The 23,567-nt window shown below is 50.0% G+C and overlaps 7 protein-coding genes; 4 read left to right on the top strand and 3 right to left on the bottom strand.

The window, feature by feature from the left end:
- Positions 1–4,236: 4,236 nt before the first annotated feature.
- Positions 4,237–4,575, bottom strand: CHC_T00006508001 (hypothetical protein). The gene has a single exon (XM_005718567.1). It carries the CDS (start codon positions 4,573–4,575, stop codon positions 4,237–4,239), a length of 339 nt encoding a protein of 112 aa, XP_005718624.1.
- An 18-nt stretch (positions 4,576–4,593) lies between these two features.
- Positions 4,594–5,022, top strand: CHC_T00006507001 (hypothetical protein). Its single transcript, XM_005718566.1, has one exon. It carries the CDS (start codon positions 4,594–4,596, stop codon positions 5,020–5,022), a length of 429 nt encoding a protein of 142 aa, XP_005718623.1.
- A 19-nt stretch (positions 5,023–5,041) lies between these two features.
- Positions 5,042–8,020, bottom strand: CHC_T00010217001 (Beta-adaptin-like protein). XM_005718565.1 is given in 2 exon segments: positions 5,042–5,233; positions 5,234–8,020. 1 exon segment carries the CDS (start codon positions 8,018–8,020, stop codon positions 5,234–5,236), a length of 2,787 nt encoding a protein of 928 aa, XP_005718622.1. The 3' UTR covers positions 5,042–5,233.
- Positions 8,021–9,468: 1,448 nt separating this feature from the next.
- Positions 9,469–9,654, top strand: CHC_T00006505001 (hypothetical protein). The gene has a single exon (XM_005718564.1). It carries the CDS (start codon positions 9,469–9,471, stop codon positions 9,652–9,654), a length of 186 nt encoding a protein of 61 aa, XP_005718621.1.
- Positions 9,655–9,685: 31 nt separating this feature from the next.
- On the bottom strand, positions 9,686–9,820 carry CHC_T00006504001 (hypothetical protein). Its single transcript, XM_005718563.1, has one exon. The coding sequence runs from the start codon at positions 9,818–9,820 to the stop codon at positions 9,686–9,688; it is 135 nt and encodes a 44-aa protein (XP_005718620.1).
- A 3,359-nt stretch (positions 9,821–13,179) lies between these two features.
- Positions 13,180–13,416, top strand: CHC_T00006503001 (hypothetical protein). The gene has a single exon (XM_005718562.1). The coding sequence runs from the start codon at positions 13,180–13,182 to the stop codon at positions 13,414–13,416; it is 237 nt and encodes a 78-aa protein (XP_005718619.1).
- Positions 13,417–13,419: 3 nt separating this feature from the next.
- On the top strand, positions 13,420–13,602 carry CHC_T00006502001 (hypothetical protein). The gene has a single exon (XM_005718561.1). The coding sequence runs from the start codon at positions 13,420–13,422 to the stop codon at positions 13,600–13,602; it is 183 nt and encodes a 60-aa protein (XP_005718618.1).
- Positions 13,603–23,567: the final 9,965 nt, after the last annotated feature.

Raw genomic sequence — 23,567 nt, 5'->3', positions numbered from 1 at the left:
TTCCCGCTAGAGCTCCGGGGAGATTATTCTGCCTTAGACGATTTTGCCACATATCTTTCTAATTAATATGCATCACAACGAGAATGGACATTCCGCACTCGTGAGCAGTCATGAAGCTAATTGACTTCTACGGCAACTTAAGCTGGACGACCAAACACCGCGGCAAGCCGAGAAGTAGGTTTGACAGAAGTAGAAGATGTTAGAGCTGTACTTCGAAAGTTTAAGGTTCATTTCTAGACCGCGGCATAAAGCGCCATCATAAATCCGTACATCCATTCTGATCCCGAAAACTGCCTCTGCATTCTGCAGTACCATATCTCGACTCGTTTTGAGTCTTGTTTCTACAGTACATCATTCTATATCAAGTGCTCACTGTTCCAAACATGTGAACACACTTTGTCTTTGTTTCGTTTCCCTTTGGAACCACGCCATTTCCTTGTCCTTGTTCGTGCATTATGTCAGAAGCATTTGTGGTCTTAACGGAATCACACTCCCAAAACATCGGCTGCTACAATTGCTCCTCGTATGACCACCACATACAGTATCCCCTTCCGCTCTCACTTCTTTAATCCGTTTCTTCCCGATGTGGCTGCTTGTCGAAAATTCCAGTCTTTCCCCTACTGCCTAGCTACGCTCCATTCGCCATCTTTACATAGTCCCCTACAATCTCCAATTGACCCTTAAACGTTTAGAGTAAAGCGCTCACATCTTCTAGTTCTGTCAAATCTATTTCTCCAGACGAAGAGCTCTGCGAACTGGAAGCACCAAAGATTTGAACAACGTCCCTGGCAGATTGGTTGCCATCTTCATCGTCATTCTCCACTAGCTCTACCTCCACTTCTGAGGCCAGGGGCCCAGTATTAACGGACCTTTCCGCACCATGTTCAGAGAGTGAACTCTGAGCGATACAGTCAATTATTTCTAGTTCATGTCTCGTTTTAACTCTGTTGCTACAAATAAATTCATTGCATTGACATCCTATGCACTTCTTACCCTTCTTGTTACAGAGGCAACGTTTCGTAGAGCAGTCTCCCTTGCAGCGGCAGAACTGTACTGCACAGGAAATATTCCTCTGAGTACGATAAAAACAGTCCACATCCTCCAACAGCACGCCCCCATCATTTTCATATCCATAAGTGGGACTGCACCCAACTACACGAGATGGTGAAAGGTCCTTTGACTCGGACTCGCCCCAATATTTAAAAACCACGAACTGTGCCCTCTTGGCATGTAACATCAAATGTCCAACAGGTGGTAGGAGTTCGTTTGAACAGGTTGCCGAATCTGCAACAAAATTGCGCACGTCTCGCTGCCATAGTGTCGACCCGACAGAATGCTCTGACACGAACACCTCTTTTTTCAACACCTCAACATCTTTAGAGCCCTTCAAACCGCTTCGAACTTGAGTGCATAAAAATGCCATTTTGCTCTTGTACTGTAGAGAATTGCAAAGAACTCTGATGCCGCGTTTGAAAAGGAACACCAAACAAAAATATAGTGCAAACTGGTCGACATTCTGCTCAGCAGGAGTGCTCAGTCCTCCTAAATGCTGTCTAAACCAAACAAAGGCCATTAAGAATACCTCATGATCTACTCCATATATATACGGCAAATAGTCTGAGCCTGCCAGATTGTACACCAGAGCAGACGCTTCTCCGGTTAACTCTGCCTTACGAAGCACTCTCCTTGCCTCATCAACGTCATGAACAGTGTCATTCAGCACATGCTTTATACCCAAGCCATAAAGCTGTGGGTTGCACATCATAATCATGAACACATCTGTGTCATCTGATACTATCACAGAAGCACAATTTCGAGTGCATGACGAGCTACCCCTTGACGACTTCCAAACACTTAACTCCTGCACGACATAATTCGCCACCACTGTTACGAACCTGGTTTCTGACTCTCCGTGACTAATGTCCATTTCGCCGATTTCCGTCCCTCCATCTGTTCTAAAAATCAAGCACTTTGTTCTGGGAATGATAAAAAGATCATCACAAACTGCCTGCCCTTCTGCAACGCTTTTCTTTTTAAGCATCACGGAACCCTTCAGAATATTGTCGCAGTCTGGCGTATGCCTTCTTGGAATGTAGTCCCTCGGAGCGCAATTGCTGAAATCTCCTTGAAGGGAAAACATCCCATCGTGTAAATACATACAGGGCTTGAACTTTGTCTTATAGTTCGACTCACTCATAACGTCGAATGCGGCAATCGCAGCACAAAACAAATGGAGTGAAGCAAGCTCGTCTTTGTACGACCTGTCACTTAGGAGAGTTGACCACGGCACATTTAGGTTGTCTAGAAAGTCGAGTCTGTTAACTGTAGTGCTCATATTATAGCCCTCATCGCCGGTACGGGAATTTAACTTGCTCCTGCCGGCATCTCTGCGTCTCTGCTCGGCTACTTTGTGAGTAATCACTCGCGATGGGTCGTCAATGTGCAAATGTATCTGATGCAAGTATTTTGCCCTTGGTCCCTTCAGCCACGGCCGCAGGATAGTTCTCATTTTTCCTGTTACAATTTTCAGCAGTGACGTCCTTCTGTCGACTTTGTCCCCCCTGTAATGAAGTGCGTTCATAATATCTATTTGAATAGAGAAGTATGGCTCGAAGGTGGCTTCATAAAGGCTTCCAGACACGACAACATTGTCATCAGTCAATGCTAATAAGCCATTCCACGGATATACTATCTCTCGGTTGTTTCTAGTACAGTACTTCAGAAAGCGAGATTTGCTTCCATGTTTTATGGTACCAGTGAAATCGACAAAGCAATCTGCAAGTGGCGTTATGAGGTGCCGCGATTGATGAAGCTTGTCCCATCTCAAGCGCACTTCATTTACAGATCCGCGTCATTTCCGATATCCATGTGGACTGCACACTTGGTGAACTCTGAAGGACGTTGTACAAAGTCCAGTCGCATGTTGGATTGCGAGTTCTTTCGCTATCAGATGAAGTGTCTCTCGATATTGTGGTAAGGCGTGGTTTTGTCTCGCAAATGATACATGTACGTGAAATCAGTTTCCTAGGGATTGCACGCACTCTTGTAGCCCATGCTTGCAATGTGCGACTTGACTGCCCCTTTCCGTACTTTCGTGGATTGATGATGATATGCCAACCATTTTTTTTGTCACGACACATTGTCTACAGATGGACGACATGGGAATGCGAGTCGTCAATAGATGCAAAGGGGTTTTCCAGATCATCAGTATATACTCTAGCCCGCACCGTGATCTGCTGAGGTGTAAGTCTGATCGGGAGGCTCGGTCTGCGCTTGTCCGCAGTGTTACAAGCAAAGCAGCTTTCAAGCGGTGGACCATCGCGCAAGCATGGATCCGCCGTTGCGATTTCCCGAGCCTCCATTATCCACCAGCCCACGCCTCGTTTTGGGCAGCAGCAAGCAAACTTGACAACGAAGAAACTAAGACGGGTGGGGAAGGCGCCGCTTGAGGAGGGAGTGCACAAGGGAGCTGCGAATGCCAAGTTTTCGGGATAACACAAAAATGTGCTCCCACGGCTTGTCGGTGAAACATTTTCTCACAACGCACACTTGACTCGGTACCCCACAAATTTATCATACATCCCAAATTGCATCATTTTTACAGGTGGTCACCGACTGTAGTGGGAGGGTGGCATAAGTAAAAGCGGCACTAATGGGCGTCCCCCCCCCCCTGTACTGTTGTGAAGCACATGGCTGGCACACTGTAATGGACGACAGCCCGCGCTCCTACGCCATTACGACGGGCACGTCTAGATGGTAGAGAAGGCAACGAAAACTCAGAAGAGCTCGAGTAATTCGAGTACGTTCGGAAGGGCTACTCTAATTAGGAAGAATGCCCACGTCCAACATCGAGGCGTCGAATTGGTCGGGGGGCTTCGCAAGCATCTAATTACCTTGGCAGAGGGATATCCGGCAGGATATATAAACAGCATAAAACGCAGACTCATCTGGAAAAAGGGGGTCATCGGCAAGGGAATAAACAGCGGGAGTGGCAACTCCAAGGCTACACATGCCTGTCCTTCATTCGCCTGTAGAATAGCCTGCCCCCCACCACTGACAGTGACACCATGTCCAATAGCCAACATGTTACAACTGTACCCTTGGTACTGTGCTGTAAAAACGTCCACCTGCTGGGCACCTTTTCTCTGTAAAGCCCAACTCTTGTGACTCAACCTGTCGATGATGAGCTGAAGCACTGCAGTTACTGCAGTGCAAGTGCCCTCGCAAGCCTGAAATTCACTTCACCGTCCGGTGGCCAGGTGCATCTGGTGCTGTTGTTGCTGAGATTGAAATCGTTGCGAACTCGCGATGCCGCGAATAGTCGGTTTGACAGGTGGAATCGCAAGCGGCAAGACCTCGGTCGCCTCGCTCTGGAGGTCTGCCGATGTCTGCGTGATTGATGCCGATGCCATAGCTCGAGAGGTAGTAGAACCTGGCAAGCCAGCGCTTTGGCTCATCCATCGCTACTTCGGACCGTCCATCATCGCAGAGGATGGCTCGTTGAACCGTCCGGCACTTGGACGTCTTATTTTCTCCGACAAACGAGCACGAGCTGCGCTCAATCTCCGCATACATCCCTTCATCATCTTCACCATGCTTTCGCGCCTCGCGAAAGCTATTTTCCTGCAGTGGAAATCTATTGTTGTCTTAGATACTCCGCTTCTCTTCGAGTCGAAAACGCTGCTGCCTTTTTGCTCAAAGGTTGTTGTCGTCGCATGTAGCAAAGACCAACAGTTAGCTCGAATGCTTGCAAGGGATGGAAATGAGAAAGGTCTTTCTGAACATGATGCGAAGAAACGTCTTGAGAGTCAGATTCCGCTCGAAGTGAAGGTTCGTCGTGCAGATATCGTCATAGATAATTCCCAGGACGTTGACCTGTTGAAGCGTAGCGCCATGGAGGTGTTGGACCAAGTGCGGCCCTCGAATGCTGGGGAACTAGCATTCCGTGCCATCGTGTTGGGTTGTGCCGCAAAGCTTACCGGAACGATTGTTCGTGCTGTGTACAATACGGTCATTCGATAATGTCCCATGTCAGCGCTCGATGAAACAACCTAGCTTTTATTATCTCGGTCCGGAATCGATTAGAGATATCAGAAAGTAGACTCGATCTCAAAAAGGGCTGTGGACTTCAATCGCACTCAACTACAATGTGCAATGGCAGGACGTGAAGTTATTAAGATTTACAAGAAATCTGTAAGTTCTATTTGTTCTGAGCATGGACCGTTGGTTTCTGTCACGACGGCCTTCCCAGGAGATCAGAACATGTTTCATTGAAACTGACCAATGCCGATACGCTCCCTTCTATATCAGAGGTAATCCTGGACGCAATTGCCCCAACGTTGCTACCCCTCTCGCCCGGTAGAGTAAGCTCTGCTAACATGACGATTTTTGACGGACCCATAGCCACACTCGACAAGTACAACACTGGTGGTTTCGCACTCATCCGCTTTGCCACTGTGAAGATGCCACTTGAAGCTAGCTTTGTCGAAATCCAGCCCACCGACGTGATTGCATCATCGCTGAAAGTGACTGGCCCCCTGACTTCTGAAGTATCCGGAACGCTTTTCCACGCGGACAAGTAATCAGGTTTTGAAAGCAAGCCTCCTTGTTTGTTTAGGACCGCGGCAATGTGATCTGATACGTCTTCAGCAAAGTAGACAACACCTCCAGGAGAGAATTTAACAGCTATTTGCAGCAAGAACTTCTTGCTTGCATCAGCATCGCCACCGGGCCGCAAGGGGACCTGGGTTCGATAAGATGAGGATGGACCTAGGGGAGATGGCACATGGAGAGGAGCATCCGGGACTAGGCCAAACAAGTTTTTGTTGAACTGTATTGCGAAGTCTCCCATAGGGAGTGAACTTGAGTTGTGAAACTCGAGGTCTAATTCAATCGCACCAGTTCCGTCTCTAGACAGGCCACCTGTGATAAGAAGCCCTTTGCCGCGCTCGGCAGGCAGAAGGACGTTTCTTTGGGTATGCATCACGGTGTTGGTCGCTGCCTGAGGGGTGCCCGGGCTTGCCATCCCCAGACTTGATAGCAAATTACTCTCAGGATAAGACGCAGCCGGTGCGCTAGCAGCCGGTGACACGACCCCTCCCAAAATGTCATCTAAAAGGGAATCCCCGAATTGTCTCGAACTAGTTGCTGTGCTGTCCGCAGTTGCTGGAAAAGAGGAGCCCTGTGATGCCTCATCTGCTGCTTCTTCTAGACCCAGGAGGTCTTCTTCTCCCATGTCACCAGTTGGCTGCACAACAGGACCTCTTCTTCGGCCTCCTGCAAATGTTTTCGCCGGCTTGTGATATACTGCGGCAACAGATGATAGAGAGCGCAAGAGTTCTTTTTGCAATTCGTCTGGTAGCGTTCCTGTGATATCTTCGACCCCGAGTTTGTTGCTTAGCACGATTTGCTGAATTGCATCCGCACCACAGGATATCAGCCTCTGGTAAATAAATCCCCTGTCGCGCACGTCGACTGTCTCAGATTCATGTGTCGCGTAGTGAAGAACCCCTGCGCACACTTCCTCGGCGCCCGGACCGACTGCAAGGTATGCTTTCACACATGCAGTGAGCATTTGCAGCTGCACAGGGGTAGCTTCTTCATCAATGGCGTTTGTGATCACCTGTAGCATCTCGACAGTCCTAGGGAGATGACCAGCGTATTCGCCGATGATCCATACCAACGCAGCTTTCGCAACTGGGTCATCTATATGCTCGGACGCTTCACAAACTTGCGTAATGATCTCAGAGAAGCGATCGGGATATGCGCGCAAAACGTCCTTCAATACCACAGCCACCTGTTCTGTGATGTGGGCAACTTGCCGTTTCAAAAGCTCAGATAGAAATGAGACACATTTTTCAGAAACGACATCAAGTCGAATCGCAATACGAGCTATGCAGCTAATAGCCTGCTGCGCGAAAATAACATCGACATCGCTAGCGTATTCCATCAATTCTGACAATACGCTATTAGAATTTGACACACTTGAAAGGCGCACAAGAATATTGAGTTTCTCGGTCTTCACGTACAACGGATCTGCGTAGGAGGCAAAAAAGACTCGCACATTGGACGATAATAGATCGGGATATTCGCTAACCAGAAGACCTATGTTCCGTAGAGCGACGAATTGAAGTTCCGGAGGCGATGTTAGCAGGGTTATGAGCGGCGCGGCCATCTTCTTGCAGAGGAACGAACGTTTCTGGTTCGAGTCAAGGCAGGGCATAAGGTTGACAATGATGCGTACGGCGGCCAACACAACAGCGGCATTGGCGTGTTGAAGCCGTGGAATGATGCGTTCAACCATGAGATCAGCTTCCTCCGCACCAGCTGGAGTGTAGGAGGAAATGGCATCGAGGATGAAAATTTGACCCCACTCGGTGCACTCCGACATGGCTGAGAGAAAACGAGGCACCGTGGTGGAAGTGAGGGAGAGAAGGGTTGGGGTGTTTGATGCGCTTGCAATTTCTGACAAGGCCGCGACGGCATTAGAAACGACCATCGGATTTCCATCGGCAAGTAATTCTTGTAGCTCTGTTATGAAGCCCTCTTCCACTGTGACGGTAGGGTTGGTATCATACAATTTTGCAACACAGACGGCAGCGGTTTTCCTCACGTACGGGTCTTGATCTTTGAGAGCAGCATGCAGTGGATCGCATAAATATTCTGTGATCTTCTCCAACGAAATTAGTGCCATCGTGCGTATGGCGAGGGCTCGTATGAGAGGGTTTGGATCGACGGCATCCTTGATAAAAGTGTTGACGATAAGAATGGCAAGGTCTGATTTGGCTTGTGCGTAGTTGATGATGTAGAGGTAAACGAGCTTTTTCATAGAGAGATCTCCTGCTGTGTTCTTTACGACATCGGTGAAAAGAGATGAGACATCCTTTCCGAGTGTCATAGCGGCTACGGTGCGCTTGAGCGAGCTCTTTCTCTCCTTAGTCGTCGTGGCATTGAGGCCTTGCCTGAGCTCGAAAATCTCACCTTTTCGGCTGGAGTGGTACATGCGGCCGTCCGGCGCCATCACGGACAAGCAGCCAGTGGTGTCGTCCTTGGATGGTACAGGCGCAGGCGCACGTAGCGGTGAATGAAGGGAAACGATAGGATTGGGGTCAATGGACTAATGAACTGAGTTCCGAAGCACCGAGAAGAAAGGAATTATCACAGCATCGTTCCAAAACAACCCGGTTCAGAGACATCCAAGGAACATTGCGCTGTACGGTATGCATCCTGAATAGTGCCACTGTGCACTCAAACCCTGACTTAGTGCATTGTCAACACTGTACATACCGCTCTCTCAAGCCAAATAATTCCACATGTACACGTGTGCACAAACAATGAAAAACCTGCAGACGATCAAAGCTTGTGTAAATTCTGAATGTACCCGTCTCACTGGTATAATTTGAACACGTTATGGAAACTCACGTAATCTGTATTTTTATTATCAAAATATCGCCTTTTCGCAAACAAAATGACGGACCGCAAGGACAGACTGTCAGCATTACAGTCTGTCACCAGTGGTACTTAGACCCACGAGACGGCGACGACGAGTAAAGACGACCCCCATGAGGATTACGATTCATTAGAGCATCCCCACCGGCGAGTGTAAAGTGCTAAATATTTTAGAAACTTGGCGAGCCTTGATTGGCCTCTCGCTATTATACACCTTTGCTTTTTTAAGACCTTGCCGAGAACTGCATTGACCTGCAGGTCAACCCCACCGGCAAAAAACCGCACCCTCCTACTTGTGAAGTGCATGCTCCTACTCACTGAAGTCCGATGCAAACGCCTTTACAACCTCCACGGAGTACCATTGGCATCTCTGACTTCGTGGAGGACGACATTCTCGATATTGTTGAGGATGTTTTGTCTTCGGACAGCGACAGTGAGCCCCCAAAACACAAAGGCTCTTATCCGGGGGAAAAGCCAAATCTCGAGCCCAACCCAAAACGAGAGCGAGGTGCGCAACTGCTAGTGACGGCTGTCCCTTCGAAAGACGTACGGTGGCTGCCAGACAAACTTACGTTTGGTGCAGACATGAACAGGATGGGGAGGAGTGTTGGTGGAGACTCGCCTCTCCACTGGAGAGAGAGGCTCAACTTCAAGACCCCTTCAACCAACTTTGACTTCGCGGGAAAATGGAATTTGAACCAATCAGCGTTTGCCACCTCAAATGCATAGTTCTAAATTTTGGTGCTATATTCTCGATTTTTACAACCCGAATTTATCTCGATGTAAAAAGTAATGCATCTTTTCGAAACGGTGGGAGTAGTGAAGAGGGGTGTAAAATATTAAAGTTGTAAAAATTCGTTTTTTTACAACTTTAGACTCACTGGTGGGGATGCTCTTAGAAAATATTGGTCACAGTGGCGCCTCACACCTCGTCCAGCATAATTTGGGTACTGTTCTCAAGGGCTTGGTTTGGGACACTTTGTGCTGTCTCAAAAATATAGTATTTCAAACTTTTAATCCATGATTTTTTACAAACTTCATCATGCCTTCAGAACTGACATTTCTCCAAAGGGCTCAATTTGGGACACATCCATAGCAAGAATCCGAAGTTTATCTCGGAAGCGAGAGTCGCACAAGTGCAGACGCGGCCTCATTACGCGACACAGATCCCTCAACTGTGTGCTCGCGAAATTTTTGTGCGCTTGACCAGCTCAACCACTGACGTATGGGCAGATCTTCAAAAACCGAAGAAAATCGGTCCTCCAGCTCTCTCGGGAACGAGGTGGAGACAGCAAGCATGTTGTTCTCTTTGTCGATGGCTTGAGATCCTCTTTGATTCCCTTTTGATAGCTTTTGGCGCCTCTTGTTTCATCTAAGGGAGCAGTCGGTTTTTTTTTGCTCAAAGACTTCCAGCAAAGTTTTGACTGTCAGGTATTTGGCCTCTTTGCCCGCTTCCAGTGCCCAATTTGGGCGGTTCGAGCGCATTTGAGATCTCTGCGCACCGTTATGGTCTCGCAAAATATGGTTAGTAAAGTACTTCGAACTAATGAGGACAGAAAGTTGAGCAAGAGTGTTCGAGGGTGAAGACGTTTTCTCACACAACTATTTCACACGATGTAGAAGCCTCCTATCCGCCGTTCGCCGTTTCATGCTCTGCAAATCTTGCAACCCGAATTTATCTGTACGAGGAGAGTGGCCAAAGAAGGTTTCGAAAACCATCTCCCGTCCTCTCTCCCTGTGAATTATTACCGTGGCGAATCTATAGTCCATAGGCCACAATACTGCCGTGATGAACGAGTCCTGTATTGCGGCTTCAGATATATCCTTGTACCCTGCTGCGGCCAGTTTCAGCTTGAACGCGACGTTGGCGTACCCGATATGGCAGTTTGCCAATAATTCATCCCTCACACACCGAATCTGCTGCTGGAAAACGAGATTTATTGCTTGGTCGCAAGGTTGTAAAAAACGCCTCGTGTTCGCCGGAAGGCGAACGATTTCTAAGTTGTTCTGGGCACTGTACTCAAGCCATTCGAAGGCATTTCGAGACGCATGTCCATCTAGGAGAAGAAAACAGCCTTGTCAGCACTGACGTGTTGTCGGATGAACGTGTTGATGTGCTGCACCGCGTCCCTTGATGATTTGCCATCAATCCATAGAGCCATTTTCTGTCACACAGATCTTTGTTGACGGCGGGCACCAGTCCGCCTTTGTGAGCCAGTGTAGTGTGTTCGACATATGATGGAAGTTTCGTTCCTGAAAGGATTCCAACCACCTTGACATACTTTTTTTGCCGGAGGCAATTAAAAAAAGGGGTGCAAGAAGTCCAGATGCAGGGGCTGCAATTCCGGCTGTCACATGTTTTCCATGGTCTTTGACGGCCAGTCGCCTCCCTCCGTGATGTGAGGTTGCAGATGTGAATTTTCTAACTCTCTTCCCACATTCTCCAAGCACACTGGTCTCGTCCCAGTTACAGAGTCGTTTGGGGCCTTCAAATATTCCTGGGTGCTTTTTAGCGATTTGAAGAAGAACATCTTTCAATGTTCCCACATGAGCGAAAACCGGGGCGGCCGTCGTTCGATATTTTTGCCTGCATTATTTGCATGGTACGCATGTCCATTGCGGAGCCTTTCTGAGAGGCTTCAACAGGTTACAGATGAGTTCCTCCTCTACATCTTGCAGTACCTTTTTTCGCCCTGCAAAAGGTTGAAGGGGGTCGAGCAGCTTTGTTAGTGTGTCTTTATGACCCCCTTGACATGCCGTTTTTATTCAGTGTACCGTTGAGCGCGAGACGTTAGAAACACGAGACGTCTCCCTAATACTACGATTGGTCTTCAGCAGTTCAAGGGCTGCCTCTCTCCTTTTCTGCTCGTCTTGACGTCGTTGTGACTGTCGCCTGAATGCTGCGGTTTGAGACCGCATTGAAGGCGGTATTGGGCATGAGTGTCTGTGGCGGGTCATGTTTAAAAGTGGCGGGTAGACAGTATGTGAGGGCACGGTATCTTTTGGCGCGATCAGAACTCTTCTCCAGCTCATGTGTGAAAAAACGTGAAAGTATGTTTTGAAAAAAGCTGTCTCAAATTGAGCCCTGTCCCAAATGGAGCCTCTGAGAACGGTACCTCCTCATCGCCCAACTTACCGAAATTGCTGCAAATCCAGTAAGCTTTCCGCCGCAGAGTGCTCTTTTCTCTCCGAGCGAGAGCATAATGAACATTCTTGACCGGTAAAAGCCAAGCTCCTGCCACAGTCCAATCGGAATATCGTTCAATGATCTAGCGAACTCACCCTCCAAAATTGCGCACGATACCACAAACAGTAGCACACCCGTGTTTCTCCCTGCTCGAACCCTCAACTCTCTTATCGCATTTTTGCCCCTACACTCCCCTTCATGAGTATTTACATCGCCTCGCGCACTCTACCATGCTCGCAGCGGAGGCCCACTCATTTTCGAAGTGAGCAAAGCCGCCTCTTGGCCCCGACCGCCATTTTCACGAGCCTTCTGCGTCGCCATTGACCTTTTTAGGGCAGAGATGTGCGTTTTCAGTACGTTGTGTACTTAGTAGTTAGAGTTAAGAACAGAAACGACCCCGCCAAGTGCATGAAACACTGTATTTGAGCCGACTGCCAACTTTTGAATACGTTGCTGCAGCAGAATATGTCGCGTCCTTTCGCTTCTCCAAATTGCTGTCGGTGCTTAAGCGTTTTCGTAATCACTTCTTTGGTTGTTTCATGATACTTTAGCGGTACTTTTGTCCTTTGAAGGTTCTACGAAATGAAGAAATCTGTAGTCCATCGGCAATAATCCGCACGCGACGAAAGATTTTCTTGCGCTGCCAGCAGTGACAGACTAGAATCCTGAAACGCTCAGCTTTATCCTGTTGGCTGTATTTTCCGAAGACATGTGACACATCGCGAGTAGTTTATCCCGTGTTCTTCGAACGGTTTGTTGAAACCTTCTACTGACCAGTTGGTCGAAGAGCTGCAGCATGTGCGTTGTATTCGATGGAAGCCTCATGACGACGATGTTCATCCTTGACAAGCATCTAGCCATTGAATCTCGTTCGTGGAACTGTGCCCGTCCACCAATGAAAGAATAGACCTTCTCGGCTCAGCAAGTTTTCCGAACATGTGCGTTGATATGCGCCACGACTTTTTAAGATTATTTCTTTGTATACTGAACCACACTTTGTGACGTGCAAAGCAGTGTCAGGGGAAAACCATCCTTTCTGACACGACCAATGATGAACCCCTTCCTGGTTCGAGAAATCTTGTTTTTCGAGCGGCTTCTTCCAACTCTGTACCACCTTCTTTCCGGATGCTACCAAAAACAGTGGGGCAATGTTTCCACAAGCTGCAATGTAAATTCCGACAGTATCATGCTGGCCTTAGTCCCTTATACTTCTCCTATCTCCTCCATTGTTAGAAGATGATGAAGCATAACATCTAATTCTGCGTCCATACTCCCATGAAACACATGTTTCGTCCCATTTCCAGATGCGCCGAGGATCCGAAAATAGAGCTGGCTCTTCAGCTTGAACGTTCTTGAGTTCGCGCTCCAAAGTTGCGAAATGCTCGTAAGTTTGAGCTACATGCCGGCCCGTGGGCACGGTTTTGGCAACACGGTGGGATAGGCATCGATTTCGCGCTCGAAAAGCTCTGCTGGTGTCGGCAGAAGGCCCTCCCCTGGTACAACTTGGGGTTCTGCCAGCGCAAATGCGTGCGTGTACGGACGTCATGGTTGTGTTACCTACTGCGAGGCCCTTTAGTGCGGCTTCAAGAGCTCGATCGACAAGGAAGTTTTCCTCGAAGCGGGAACCCACATATCTCGGATCAGGATGGTGCACTTCGGGATCGAGGAGCTTTTCAGGCTCAACGGTAATGGCTGTGTCATCGGCTTTCTTGGTGCGTGTTGCGGTCGTGCGGGAGACATCGTTATTTCGGGATGCGTTTAGGGCTGAATTTTCTTTTTGATACATGGGCAAACCCTTTCCCATCGAACGCGTTCGACTTTCCCTTGGGCGATTCGCTTCTTGGTGGATAGTGTTTGTGTCCGCATGGAGGGCGGCATGTCATTCTAGTGAGAGCGATCAGAGTAGATGGAGGGGCCACGGCAGAGAGCCGTGGAAGTTTGAAGATCTGATGTGGATGTGGGATTGATCCGAGAAGATCGATATCCACTGGAATGTTATTTGAATGGTGCCCAAAATATGCAATTACCCAAATTATACCAGTGAGAAGGGTACCAGAAGGCCGCAAAAACTGCACTACTGCTGTGAAATGGCATTTGGGAATTGGATCGTAAATCGAAGATGGATTGTTTACAACGGATCCAATCCCGATTATTCGTACGAGCTTCCGCGTCTAAGCAGATCCACACCAAAACGCACACACGTGCTATACCTACATCGGACATTTAGATAAACGTGTACAGCATACCGAGTTCTACACCCAACAGCGAACGAGGGCAACAAAAAAGCAATTCGAAGCCATGTCAATGAATGCAACAAGCGTGCAAAAGTTTCAACGAAAAGCAGCCGGGAAACCACAACAAAGCGAGATAAGATGTAACGCAGAAGCGAGGGAATGGAGGTATGGTGGCAGCAACTGGTGACAAACAATGACATTTGCGCCAAACATTAGAGCGCAAGCAACCTCTATGCGGAAGGACGCGAGGCAATGGCAAGACGACAGCAGCAATTTGCAGGCGATTCTGACATAGGCGAGCGCCTATTAAAGTAGAGCAGCATATCAGAGAGAGTGAAAGAACCTGAGAAGAGTGAACTTAGCATCTTCTGTTCATTGCTTGTTTGCCTGTGCCCGTTTCTCCGCGCCACATGCGAAGTGATTTTTCACGCCTACATACACAAAACCACCCAATTGGTCATTTCATATACTCCCAGAACAGATCATGTCTGACCACCTAAAACCTGTACTTTTGCACTTGGCAGATTGCTTTCTACGCTGCAAGTGGCATATTGTCCTCTTCTTGTCCTGGGGCGTGCGCCTCAACTGTTTCAACGGCAGACTGGGGCCGGTGAGGGGTACCGTGGACTGATGAGTGTTAGTTCTGCAGAAGAACAGCGATAACGGTATTTGTGTGGCCTGTCCATGGGACGGGCTGTCACGGGAGCTCGCAACAAAATCGGGCGAGACCGCCAAATGACGGGGCTAGCGGTTGGAATGGGAAACTGTCCGGGCGTTCGGTTCACAGCTCAGGAAACGACCACTGACAGGCAAGCGTCACGGGGGATGTGGATGGAAGAAGTGCATCAGGAACGACAGGGAAAGCACGCCAACAGTTGCAGTCTGGTCTGGTGGTGCATCGTGTCTGCACTTTGATACAAGCGCTTGCATCTCTGAACCGAGAACGGAAAGGGAGAACAGATTGTACCTAAATGATGTAGCCAGGGGTATCACTACGTCCGAGCGCCAGGTAGAATTGTCCGAACTGTGAGAAGCACAAAACAAGGTGGGTACCCTGCACTGGACTCGCAGAGCCATACTGGTGTGTAGGGCAGTATAGCCGGTGGCAGGCTGGGAGCCGATATGGCTCACCATCCGTACGGTCGAAGTTTGAGGATATGAATAAAGGGACGCGTGACTGTCTCTATGTACCTCCACTCCAAATCCCTCTTGTCTACCGGCTGACGGGGACATACGCGCCGTGACAGCGGTGACATTCACAGGTTTTGGGGAAAACCGTAATGTTACTGAAAAGGGCTTGGCGGGGGTTCAGTGCAGTGCAAAAATTGCAGATGTCCGCACTACTGCCGAAAATGTCTGCACCATAGTGCAGACAATAATCAAGCCAACAATTGTACTGTAATTACAATGGCTGACAGTCGCTGTAGCAGCCGATAGACAAGCATATTGTCGCCTCGATCCCATCGTGCAGACACGCTGTGCGTCGTGCGATATGAGGCCCTCGGCAAGCCTCGGTGCTCATATCTGCACTCGGCGCGTGTCTGCACTCGAATCGAGGCGACAACCCCTACTTGTCGTGTCTGCACTCGAATCGAGGCGACAACCCCTACATGTCTTATACCTTCTGGAGGGGCGGTGGCTCCTGGTAGTCTACAGTAGCTGTACCCTTCCCGAATGGGTCAATTTGGGAAAAGGGGTCAATTTGGAAATCTGTTTTGAACAGTATTTCTTACTCGCCCCTCGGTCCCCAACTTGCCCGCCTAAACCTCTTTCAAACTCTCCCACCACTCTGAGGGCGTCCGTGCAGCCCGAAGCCCGCCCAGATTCAAAAACGAGCTCTTTCGCCACGACAGCACGGCATTACTGCCATCTTCCCATGATGGCAATTCCCTGTCCCGCAACAATCTACTCGGCTGCACCCACCGATATGCCGCGCTCTTTGACTACACAAGCCGCTGCTGAGCGCCATCGAGTCGCACGAGACAAAGCAACTGCCCATAGTCGTACCCAAGCAGTCGCATTGCTCAAAAAAGATATACTGCGCTCACAAGCGGTGCGACAAACCGGCGTTTCGAGGGCCACTGTTGACCGCTTGTACTATGCTGTGCAGGCGAAAGATGAATCCCTGCAAGAGAAACTTCTCACCCCATCCATGAATCGGGCAGGGAGGAAGCCAGTCATATCAAGAGACGAATCCGTTATGATCAAGGACCGTATCAAGTATGCCGCCAAGCACGGGTTCGCCATGAGTGTTGAAGATATGAGGAGTGTTATGTACGAAATTGCTTCAGACGGACGGAAGACCTTCCGCACTGACACTGGACTGCCTTCGGCTGATGCTATTCGACACTGGAGAGCTGTTAACAGGGATATAACGTACAGGAACGTCGAGAACAAAGACGTTGCGAAACTTCATGCAGAAAATTATGACCACGTTGCCAGCTTCGCAAAAGTGCTTCGGGATGTCGGGAATGACTTCCCAGGTATTTTTCAGAACCCTCATCGATTGTGGAACCTTGATGAGACGGCGGTTTCATGTGAATATGGGAGGAAAAAGAAGGTGTTTGGAGCAGCAGACACGCACCACGGAGGGTACTCAGCATGCCACGCCTCAAAGATGAATAAGCACATTACTGCTATCATCGCCGTTTCGGCCTCAGGACTAAAGGCCCCCCCTTTTTTCCTTGTATCTGGAAAGAATGTCATGTCTTCTTGGCTGGAACCACTTACTAAAGATGAGATTGTAGAAGAAATCCCAACTCTAGCCTGGTTGAAAAACGCAAAGTGGTGGCCGGATGGCGCGGTCGTCATGACCTCTGAAAATGGTAGCATGGAAAAACGGCTCATCAAGTTCGTGATCGAGCATGTTAACCGCTTCGTGCGCAAGTTCGTTCTAGCAGAAGACGAGTATTGTCTCACGTTGGATGTCCATTCATCCCGTGAAGGATGGCAATGGCTAGAACAGTGCAAGAATTTGAAGTGTGCAGTGGTACAGTCGCCTTCAAACACCACACACTTCTTGCAGCCATGCCATCAACAGATCAACAAATTGTACAAAAGAGCAATAAGAAATGCCAGAGACAACATCGTCAAAGCTACCCATCTCGACACGCGTACTGTTCGGTGTGGTCTGATGGTTGGTACAGCAGCCTTCCACGAGATAACTGTACACTCCATCAAAAAAAGCTTCGAGCGGACCGGTTTGTGGCCTATGGACTATCGCTTCTTGGATCGTTTCTCTAAAGGAAAAGGAAAATTAATTGAGCGACGTTTGGAAAACGGCAGTGTCGCTTCGCGCATCAATGCTGTTGCCCGTCGTCACACGGATAGGGAAACATTTACAAAGATTAAGAGCATTTTTGAGAAGGAAACGTCGCCATGCCTTGCCCTCCGTGCGTCTGAGTACTTGCTACATGGGCGCAAAACTGTTAACAGAGTTTTAATGGAGGCCGTGCAGCCCAAGGCTGCCAGCCGCAAAAAGGTAGAAGCAACTAGAGGCAAGGACCTGTCTGGTGGAACGCCGGCAATTTATTTGACTGTCGATGATCTCATTTTCCGCCGAAGGGAGAAAGAGGGAGCAGCGGTTGTTGCTGCCGAAACGAAGGAGCGAGAAGCTGTCAAAAAGAAGGCACAAAGGCTGCAGAAGAAGCTGCAAAGAGACGCAGAAAAGAAGCAGAAGCGTATCGAAATAGAGACGCGTAAAAAAGAACGGGAAGCCGTTCAAGAGGCGAAGCGACTCGCTGCTTCTGAGCGCAAACGGAAGCGAAACGGCAGCACCGCTTTGCGAAAAGTGGCGAGGCCATGTCTCCAGGATCGTACTCCCGTCCTAACTGTTGGGGAGCAATCTGACTATGATGAGAGCAGTGCCGCGGGCGCACTCTTGGTTCTTGCGACGGAGAAAGGTACATTACCAAATTAACCCATTTCCCTAATTTTGCTTACTGCTGCGGTCCGGAAGGTTAGTGTTAAAGAATTTGATTAATGTCTTCTAGCCAATAAACTGGCCAGCTTTCGGGCTCTTTCATATGGCTGGAAGGCTGTGAACAATCTGTGAAGGTGATTGGTGCTGCCATACACGCGTTGTGGCAAAAAACGAAAGTGGTTTACCAAATTGACCCACTCGGGAAGGGTACGTACTGCTTCCGGCTTCCCGTAGCCTACAGTAACTAAACTTTGACTACTGTGTTTTAACCCACTGACCGGTCGCGCACCACGTGTACAACAATACTAGCTGGTGGCACCTACTGCACATGAGAACTCTCGTGGCCACCTTGCCATGCGCTGACCATGTGTCCAACTGACTTCGTGTCCCACATGTCGGTATACATCTTACTACTGTGGTCAGGCGCGACTCCCGATTCTCGATTCCCGCCCAGTACTGGTGCGGCCATCTTCATTGTGCTACATGCACCTTGGTCGCAGTGAGGGTTCTTGCCCTCGCTTCACGGGCATTGGTACAATCATCTCTCGGTAAGCAGAACCTGCACAAGAGAACACCTTTGATTCCACTTGATGGGTGGTTCCGCCTTTCATAAAATTATCATACCGAGTGTGAGACATCTCTTCTCGTCCCTGGGTTTGATGAGAGACGGAGGTTTCGCCGAGGGAGTACGCGACGCAACCGCGCCGCGCGCGAATTAACCGATACGGACGAGCTCGCGAAAAGGAAGTAGCACACGTGGCCGGCTATGCGCAGTCGCTCCGTGATGCGTAAACGGAGGCCACCGGTAACGGGTTAGAAGCCAGCGCTGGTAAAACTACCGAACGGTCGTAGATTAGGCGCGAAGGGGACGGGGGAGAGGTTCCCCCAGTTTATTGCTGGGGACGAGTGTCAGCTCTTAACCCCTTAGAGGGATGCCTCAGACACCTGTCCCAATACAGTACCTGCCGCCTAGTGCGTGCCGGGTACTGTACACAATTAAAATGTTAGCCCCACAGTTGCTAACTACTCTGCGGGCCGTGCTACTACACGTGTGCGTTACAGCACACGCGTAATATCCACAAACTACCGCACGGGCGACACGTGTGCTACTGCACACGTACATCACGTCACGACCGTTCAGCATGCCCGTGCGCTCCGCACAGGTGGGCACTCCGCCACGTGTACACCGTTCCGGCGGCCAGATTATTAACCACTGCGGGCGCCGGTTGTTGTACCACAGACCCCCTTCCTTACCTTTTGCTACGTCCCCGTAGCGGCCACCTATCTGACCGCGCGGTTCCCTTCCGTCCTCTTTCCTTACTCGCCCGCGCGATGCCGGGACCGAAGCCCCTGTGTAGTGCAGTGACCCTATACTGTACGCCTAGTCACCGCCGTCTTGGGGCCGCGCTCCCCTCCTTTGACACGTGTACTGTGCGCGCACACTTGGGAAGGTACCCCACGTGTACTACATGGGGCCACACGTGTATGACAGTCGTATGACACGCATATGATACGTGTACAACACGTGTGCGACACGTATACATACGTGGTGTCCACAAGTTTCTACGCTAATTAGCGTCTATGGCCAAGTGGTAATTCTAATGACAATAATTAATTATTAATTACCCATTTAGTAACCGACGCCGACGACGGCGCTCGGTCTATATAGGTCGGGTGTCGGAAGGCGCTACAGTAAAGAGGCATCAGGTGATCGGACCCCATCTCTGGTAGGATCCTCAACGGTTCCTATCTAATTGGCTAAGTCTGGTACCTGCACCTTTCGTCGTCATCCTTTTTCTTGTTTTTCCTTTACTTTTTCCCCTATTTTCTACATTTCTACACTATCTTTCTTCTTCGTTCTTCTTTCTTCTTCTTGTTGTTTACTCCTTCTAGCGCACTCCCGCTGGAGTGCACCCCTACGCGCACAGAGCGATATACCCGCGGTACCGCGTCGATTCCCCTGAGTTACCCGGACAGAGGGACTCGAACACCCTGGTGGTGACTGTGCCTTGCGTCGCGCTTTCCACAGCGAGATTCACGGCCTCGTTGGTGGTGTGGAGGTGCACTGCACTACATTTTGGTCTCCCGACCTAGAAGAAGTGGACACACGATGAACAATTCACGAAAACCCCGCCTTCCTGGCGTCAAGACTCGAGCCGCGAGCAGTACGCAGAGCAATCGAGCGCCGCGCCCAGATGGGCGACATACTCCAAGAGTTACCGATCCGCTCCCAGCGGTGGTTGAGGATGCGCAGCCAGATCAAGACCAACCAACTCCGATAATGGAGAAGCTTAGTGCGAGCAGCGCGGCGTTTAACCCAGAAGTTGGGAAGATAGCCAACGTCGAGGCAATTGTGGCCGCCCTCGTTCGCGAACGTACACTTCACATTGAATATACTCTCACGGTTCTGCGTGATAAGATCTTCACGATGGAGGCGCGTCATGACGGCGCAGACGCCGAGCTTCGCCTTCTACGCGGCGACGTTAACTCCGTTCTGGAGGATTTCCCGATTCCGGACGCCATCGACGGGTCTCTCACAATAACTACCCGCGATGTACTGGCTCGGATGATCAGAAGACTCGAATCAGTCGAGGAGCAACTCCACGATGGAGGTGACGAGGCCGACCTCGAAGAACAAGATGAACCCGAGTTGCCCGGAAAATACTCCGAGAGGAGGAGCTCAAGATTTCGAACGCCACATTGTCGAGCAATCGAGGAGATCTCGAGAGTCGCGAAAATCGCGCAAGAGCAGGAAGGATCGCTATGATCCTGATTGGAATCCATACCCTCCGTCCCTTGACGATTTTGACGACTGCAAGTCGGACCCGTCAGATGACGAGGAAGCTTCGAGTGAGGATGCTGTTGAGCGCCGCAGATGAACGCCGCAAGACGGGAGGCACGTTCGCCAACTTGGGCAGAAGCACCCCGGACTGAAAGTGCTTCGACCCACAAATCGCCTCTTCGATGGCGCTCTGGACTATCGCCGTTACAAGCTGACAAGGCGTCACAAACGCCGAAGTGGGCGTGAAACCCGTAAAGTCAAGGATCACATTAGATCCATCCAAACGGGTGCTCCAAAACTCCATTTCGACGGGAGTGATCCCATTAAGATTTTGGGTTTTCTATCTCGTTTCGTCGAGAAATGTGAGACCAACTCCATGAAGGAGTCCCAGGCACTGGTAGCAGTGAAGTATTTTCTGTAAGGCCAGGCAAGAACGCAGTTCGATGCGACAATGCAGATGGACTCATTCGATGGAGGAATTTCGTACTGGCCCGAAGCGGTACAGTACCTGCTACGCACTTACGCCACAAACGACGCCATCAGCGGTGCAGTACTCGATCTTCGAGACGTGCTCCAAAATGCGGAAGAATCAGAAACACGTTACAGCGCTCGTCTGTTGGACGCGGAGTTTCGTTGCGGTAACGTGCACGACGCCGATGAACGAATTACAATGTTCATTGACGGGCTCAATCCGGGAATCCGGTCTCTCGTATCGCGCTATCGCGAGATAGAACGTCGAATGGGACGAAGTCGTCGTGACGGAATCACGTTCCTGGATATCGTCCAGTACGCCTGGAATGAAGGCGATGCTCTTCGGGCCCGCCTCAGTGGCGGAAGAAACGCCAAAAATGGCGGAAAAAGGCAGGTCGGCATTTTGAAGCCGCCGACCCGACCGGCGCAATCGCGCGCCGGACAACATCGAATGATGATGACAGAGTCATTTGCTGACTCTCGGCCGGCGATGGCCGATCGGCCATCGCCGGCCGAACAGGAAGGTCAGATTTATGATAAATTTAATAAAAGCAATGATGTTGCTATTTTGGGGGCAAAAAATGCTGGATTTTTGCCAGCAATGAACGGTGGCCCATGGGTCATTAGTTCGCGGGCAGCCATATTTTGCCAGCTTTTTTGGCCCTTCCCATTCAGCACGGGGATGAGGGGCGTTTCTGGTTCCGGCCAGTGATTGGACCAGAATTTTTGCTGGAGTACCATAGTTGTAACGGAAATGTTTTTTTGATACGTCGATGTAGCAAAGTGATGTGCTATTCTGCTGCCTACCAAACCAGCGCTTGCCCGTGATGTCTTTAACCTTCACGTGCTCGTACCAGAATAAGCTCATGCCTAACCCGCGCTAGTACCAAAGACGTGCTTCCACCTTTTTCACGTTTTCTCAACTGATTGAGTCCTCTTCCCATCATTTTTCCTTTTCTTCCCGACTTTGCGTATCCTGTGTTCCTACTGCGGCTCAATGACCCCGCGAAAAAGGTCTGGGAAGAAGGCAGGGCGTGCTCATTCGCGTTCTGCAGCCATGAAACCCGCTGCCTCAGGCAATCAGCGAGGCCACTTGTCTCAGCAGAAGGCACCTCTGACATCTCGGAAGTCTAACAGCCAAGCGCCTGGGGCTCAGGTCCCCGCGGAATGCCGGTCATCTCCTCGTGTTGCGGCCAAAGCTACTCCCGCAGCGGCTGGGCAGAAATCCAGGCGGGTTTCAAGCAATACAGTCAGGACACCCCAAGGCAGTCCACCATCTGACACGTGCTCGCTTCCCGTTCGAAGTCAGGGAAGTGGTCCGTCTGATGCAGCATCTCCGCGTGCGGAAAAGCGCAAGCGCGCCATCGGTTCGTCTCCGGGTGAAGACTTTTCCCTTTTGTTCGGGGATGGAGATCAAGGCGAGGAAGATGAACACCCAGAACGCAAACGGGCGAACCGTCAGTTGTTCGAGCTCCATGAACGCGAGCCAGAGGAGAACGTCGACGAGAGTGTGCAGGCTAGTGCAGCAGAGATGGACGGGGCCGCCGAAACTCAAGTTGTGGAAGTCGTCGTCGTTCCCACGCGTCGTGAGTGCATGGCAGGTTCCTTGCCGGGTCAGCCACGGGGCCCCCATTTGGCTCAAGCACTTGAGGAAGACTCTAACAACGGAGTACTTCGAGTCATGCGGGAACTGCATGCTCGTTTGGAGAAGTAGTTCGCCATTGCAAAAAAGGAAATTCTGGGTGCAATCAAGGCTGTATCTTCTCTTGTCTCAACCTTAGAGCGGACGTTATCACGCTGCCAGGGCGCCGTCAACATTGTTCTTCTGAATTCCGCCCTGCCGAAGACAGGAAAAGCAGCCGAGAAAGCCTCTTTAATCGACCTCCTTAGGCCTATGGAGGAAATCTTCGCAGGGAAATTCATGTGCATTATCTTCACAACAGCGTTGAAAAATTGCATCATGAGAGTTCTTCCTCAGAGAAAGGAAGCGACTGAATCCTTAGAGGGTGTGAGTCGTGACACACAATTTTCCAAGCTTCAATTGGACGTCAATAGTTGCAAAGTGTTGGGGTTCGGACTTTTACTTGTCGAGGTCCTTCTGTGGAAAAGGGACCCAAGCGAGGAGAAAACCGAAGAGCTGCTGGGTACGAAGCAAGCTCGTCAATATCTGGTCCTACGAAAGGCTTGGGGGAAGAGCTTGATTGCAAATGCAATGAACAACCCGAGTATTGGGATGAAGTCACTCAAAATGGTACATCCCAACATCCGCCAGAAGCTGAAGACCGCTGAGAAACCTTTTTGGCTGCGGCCGAGCTACATAAGGATGAGCGCAGTCGAGTCTTTCTTCAACGAAGAATTTGCTTCAACGGCCATCAAGAAGGCCCGGCGTGTGGCTCGGCTTCGAAGCGATAAGATGGGGGGAGATGAACCATTAGGAATCATCAAGGACGAGGACATTAGGGTTGAGATCGTTCGCCGCGTTTTCAAGATGGGTAATCAATTTCTAAACAAGTCCAGGGAGCT

This window comes from Chondrus crispus, genomic scaffold (genome assembly GCF_000350225.1).
Source record: "Chondrus crispus Stackhouse genomic scaffold, scaffold_43, whole genome shotgun sequence".
NCBI lineage: Eukaryota > Rhodophyta > Florideophyceae > Gigartinales > Gigartinaceae > Chondrus > Chondrus crispus.
Note: the sequence above shows the minus strand (reverse complement) of the source record. Positions and strands in the feature narration are given on the sequence as shown.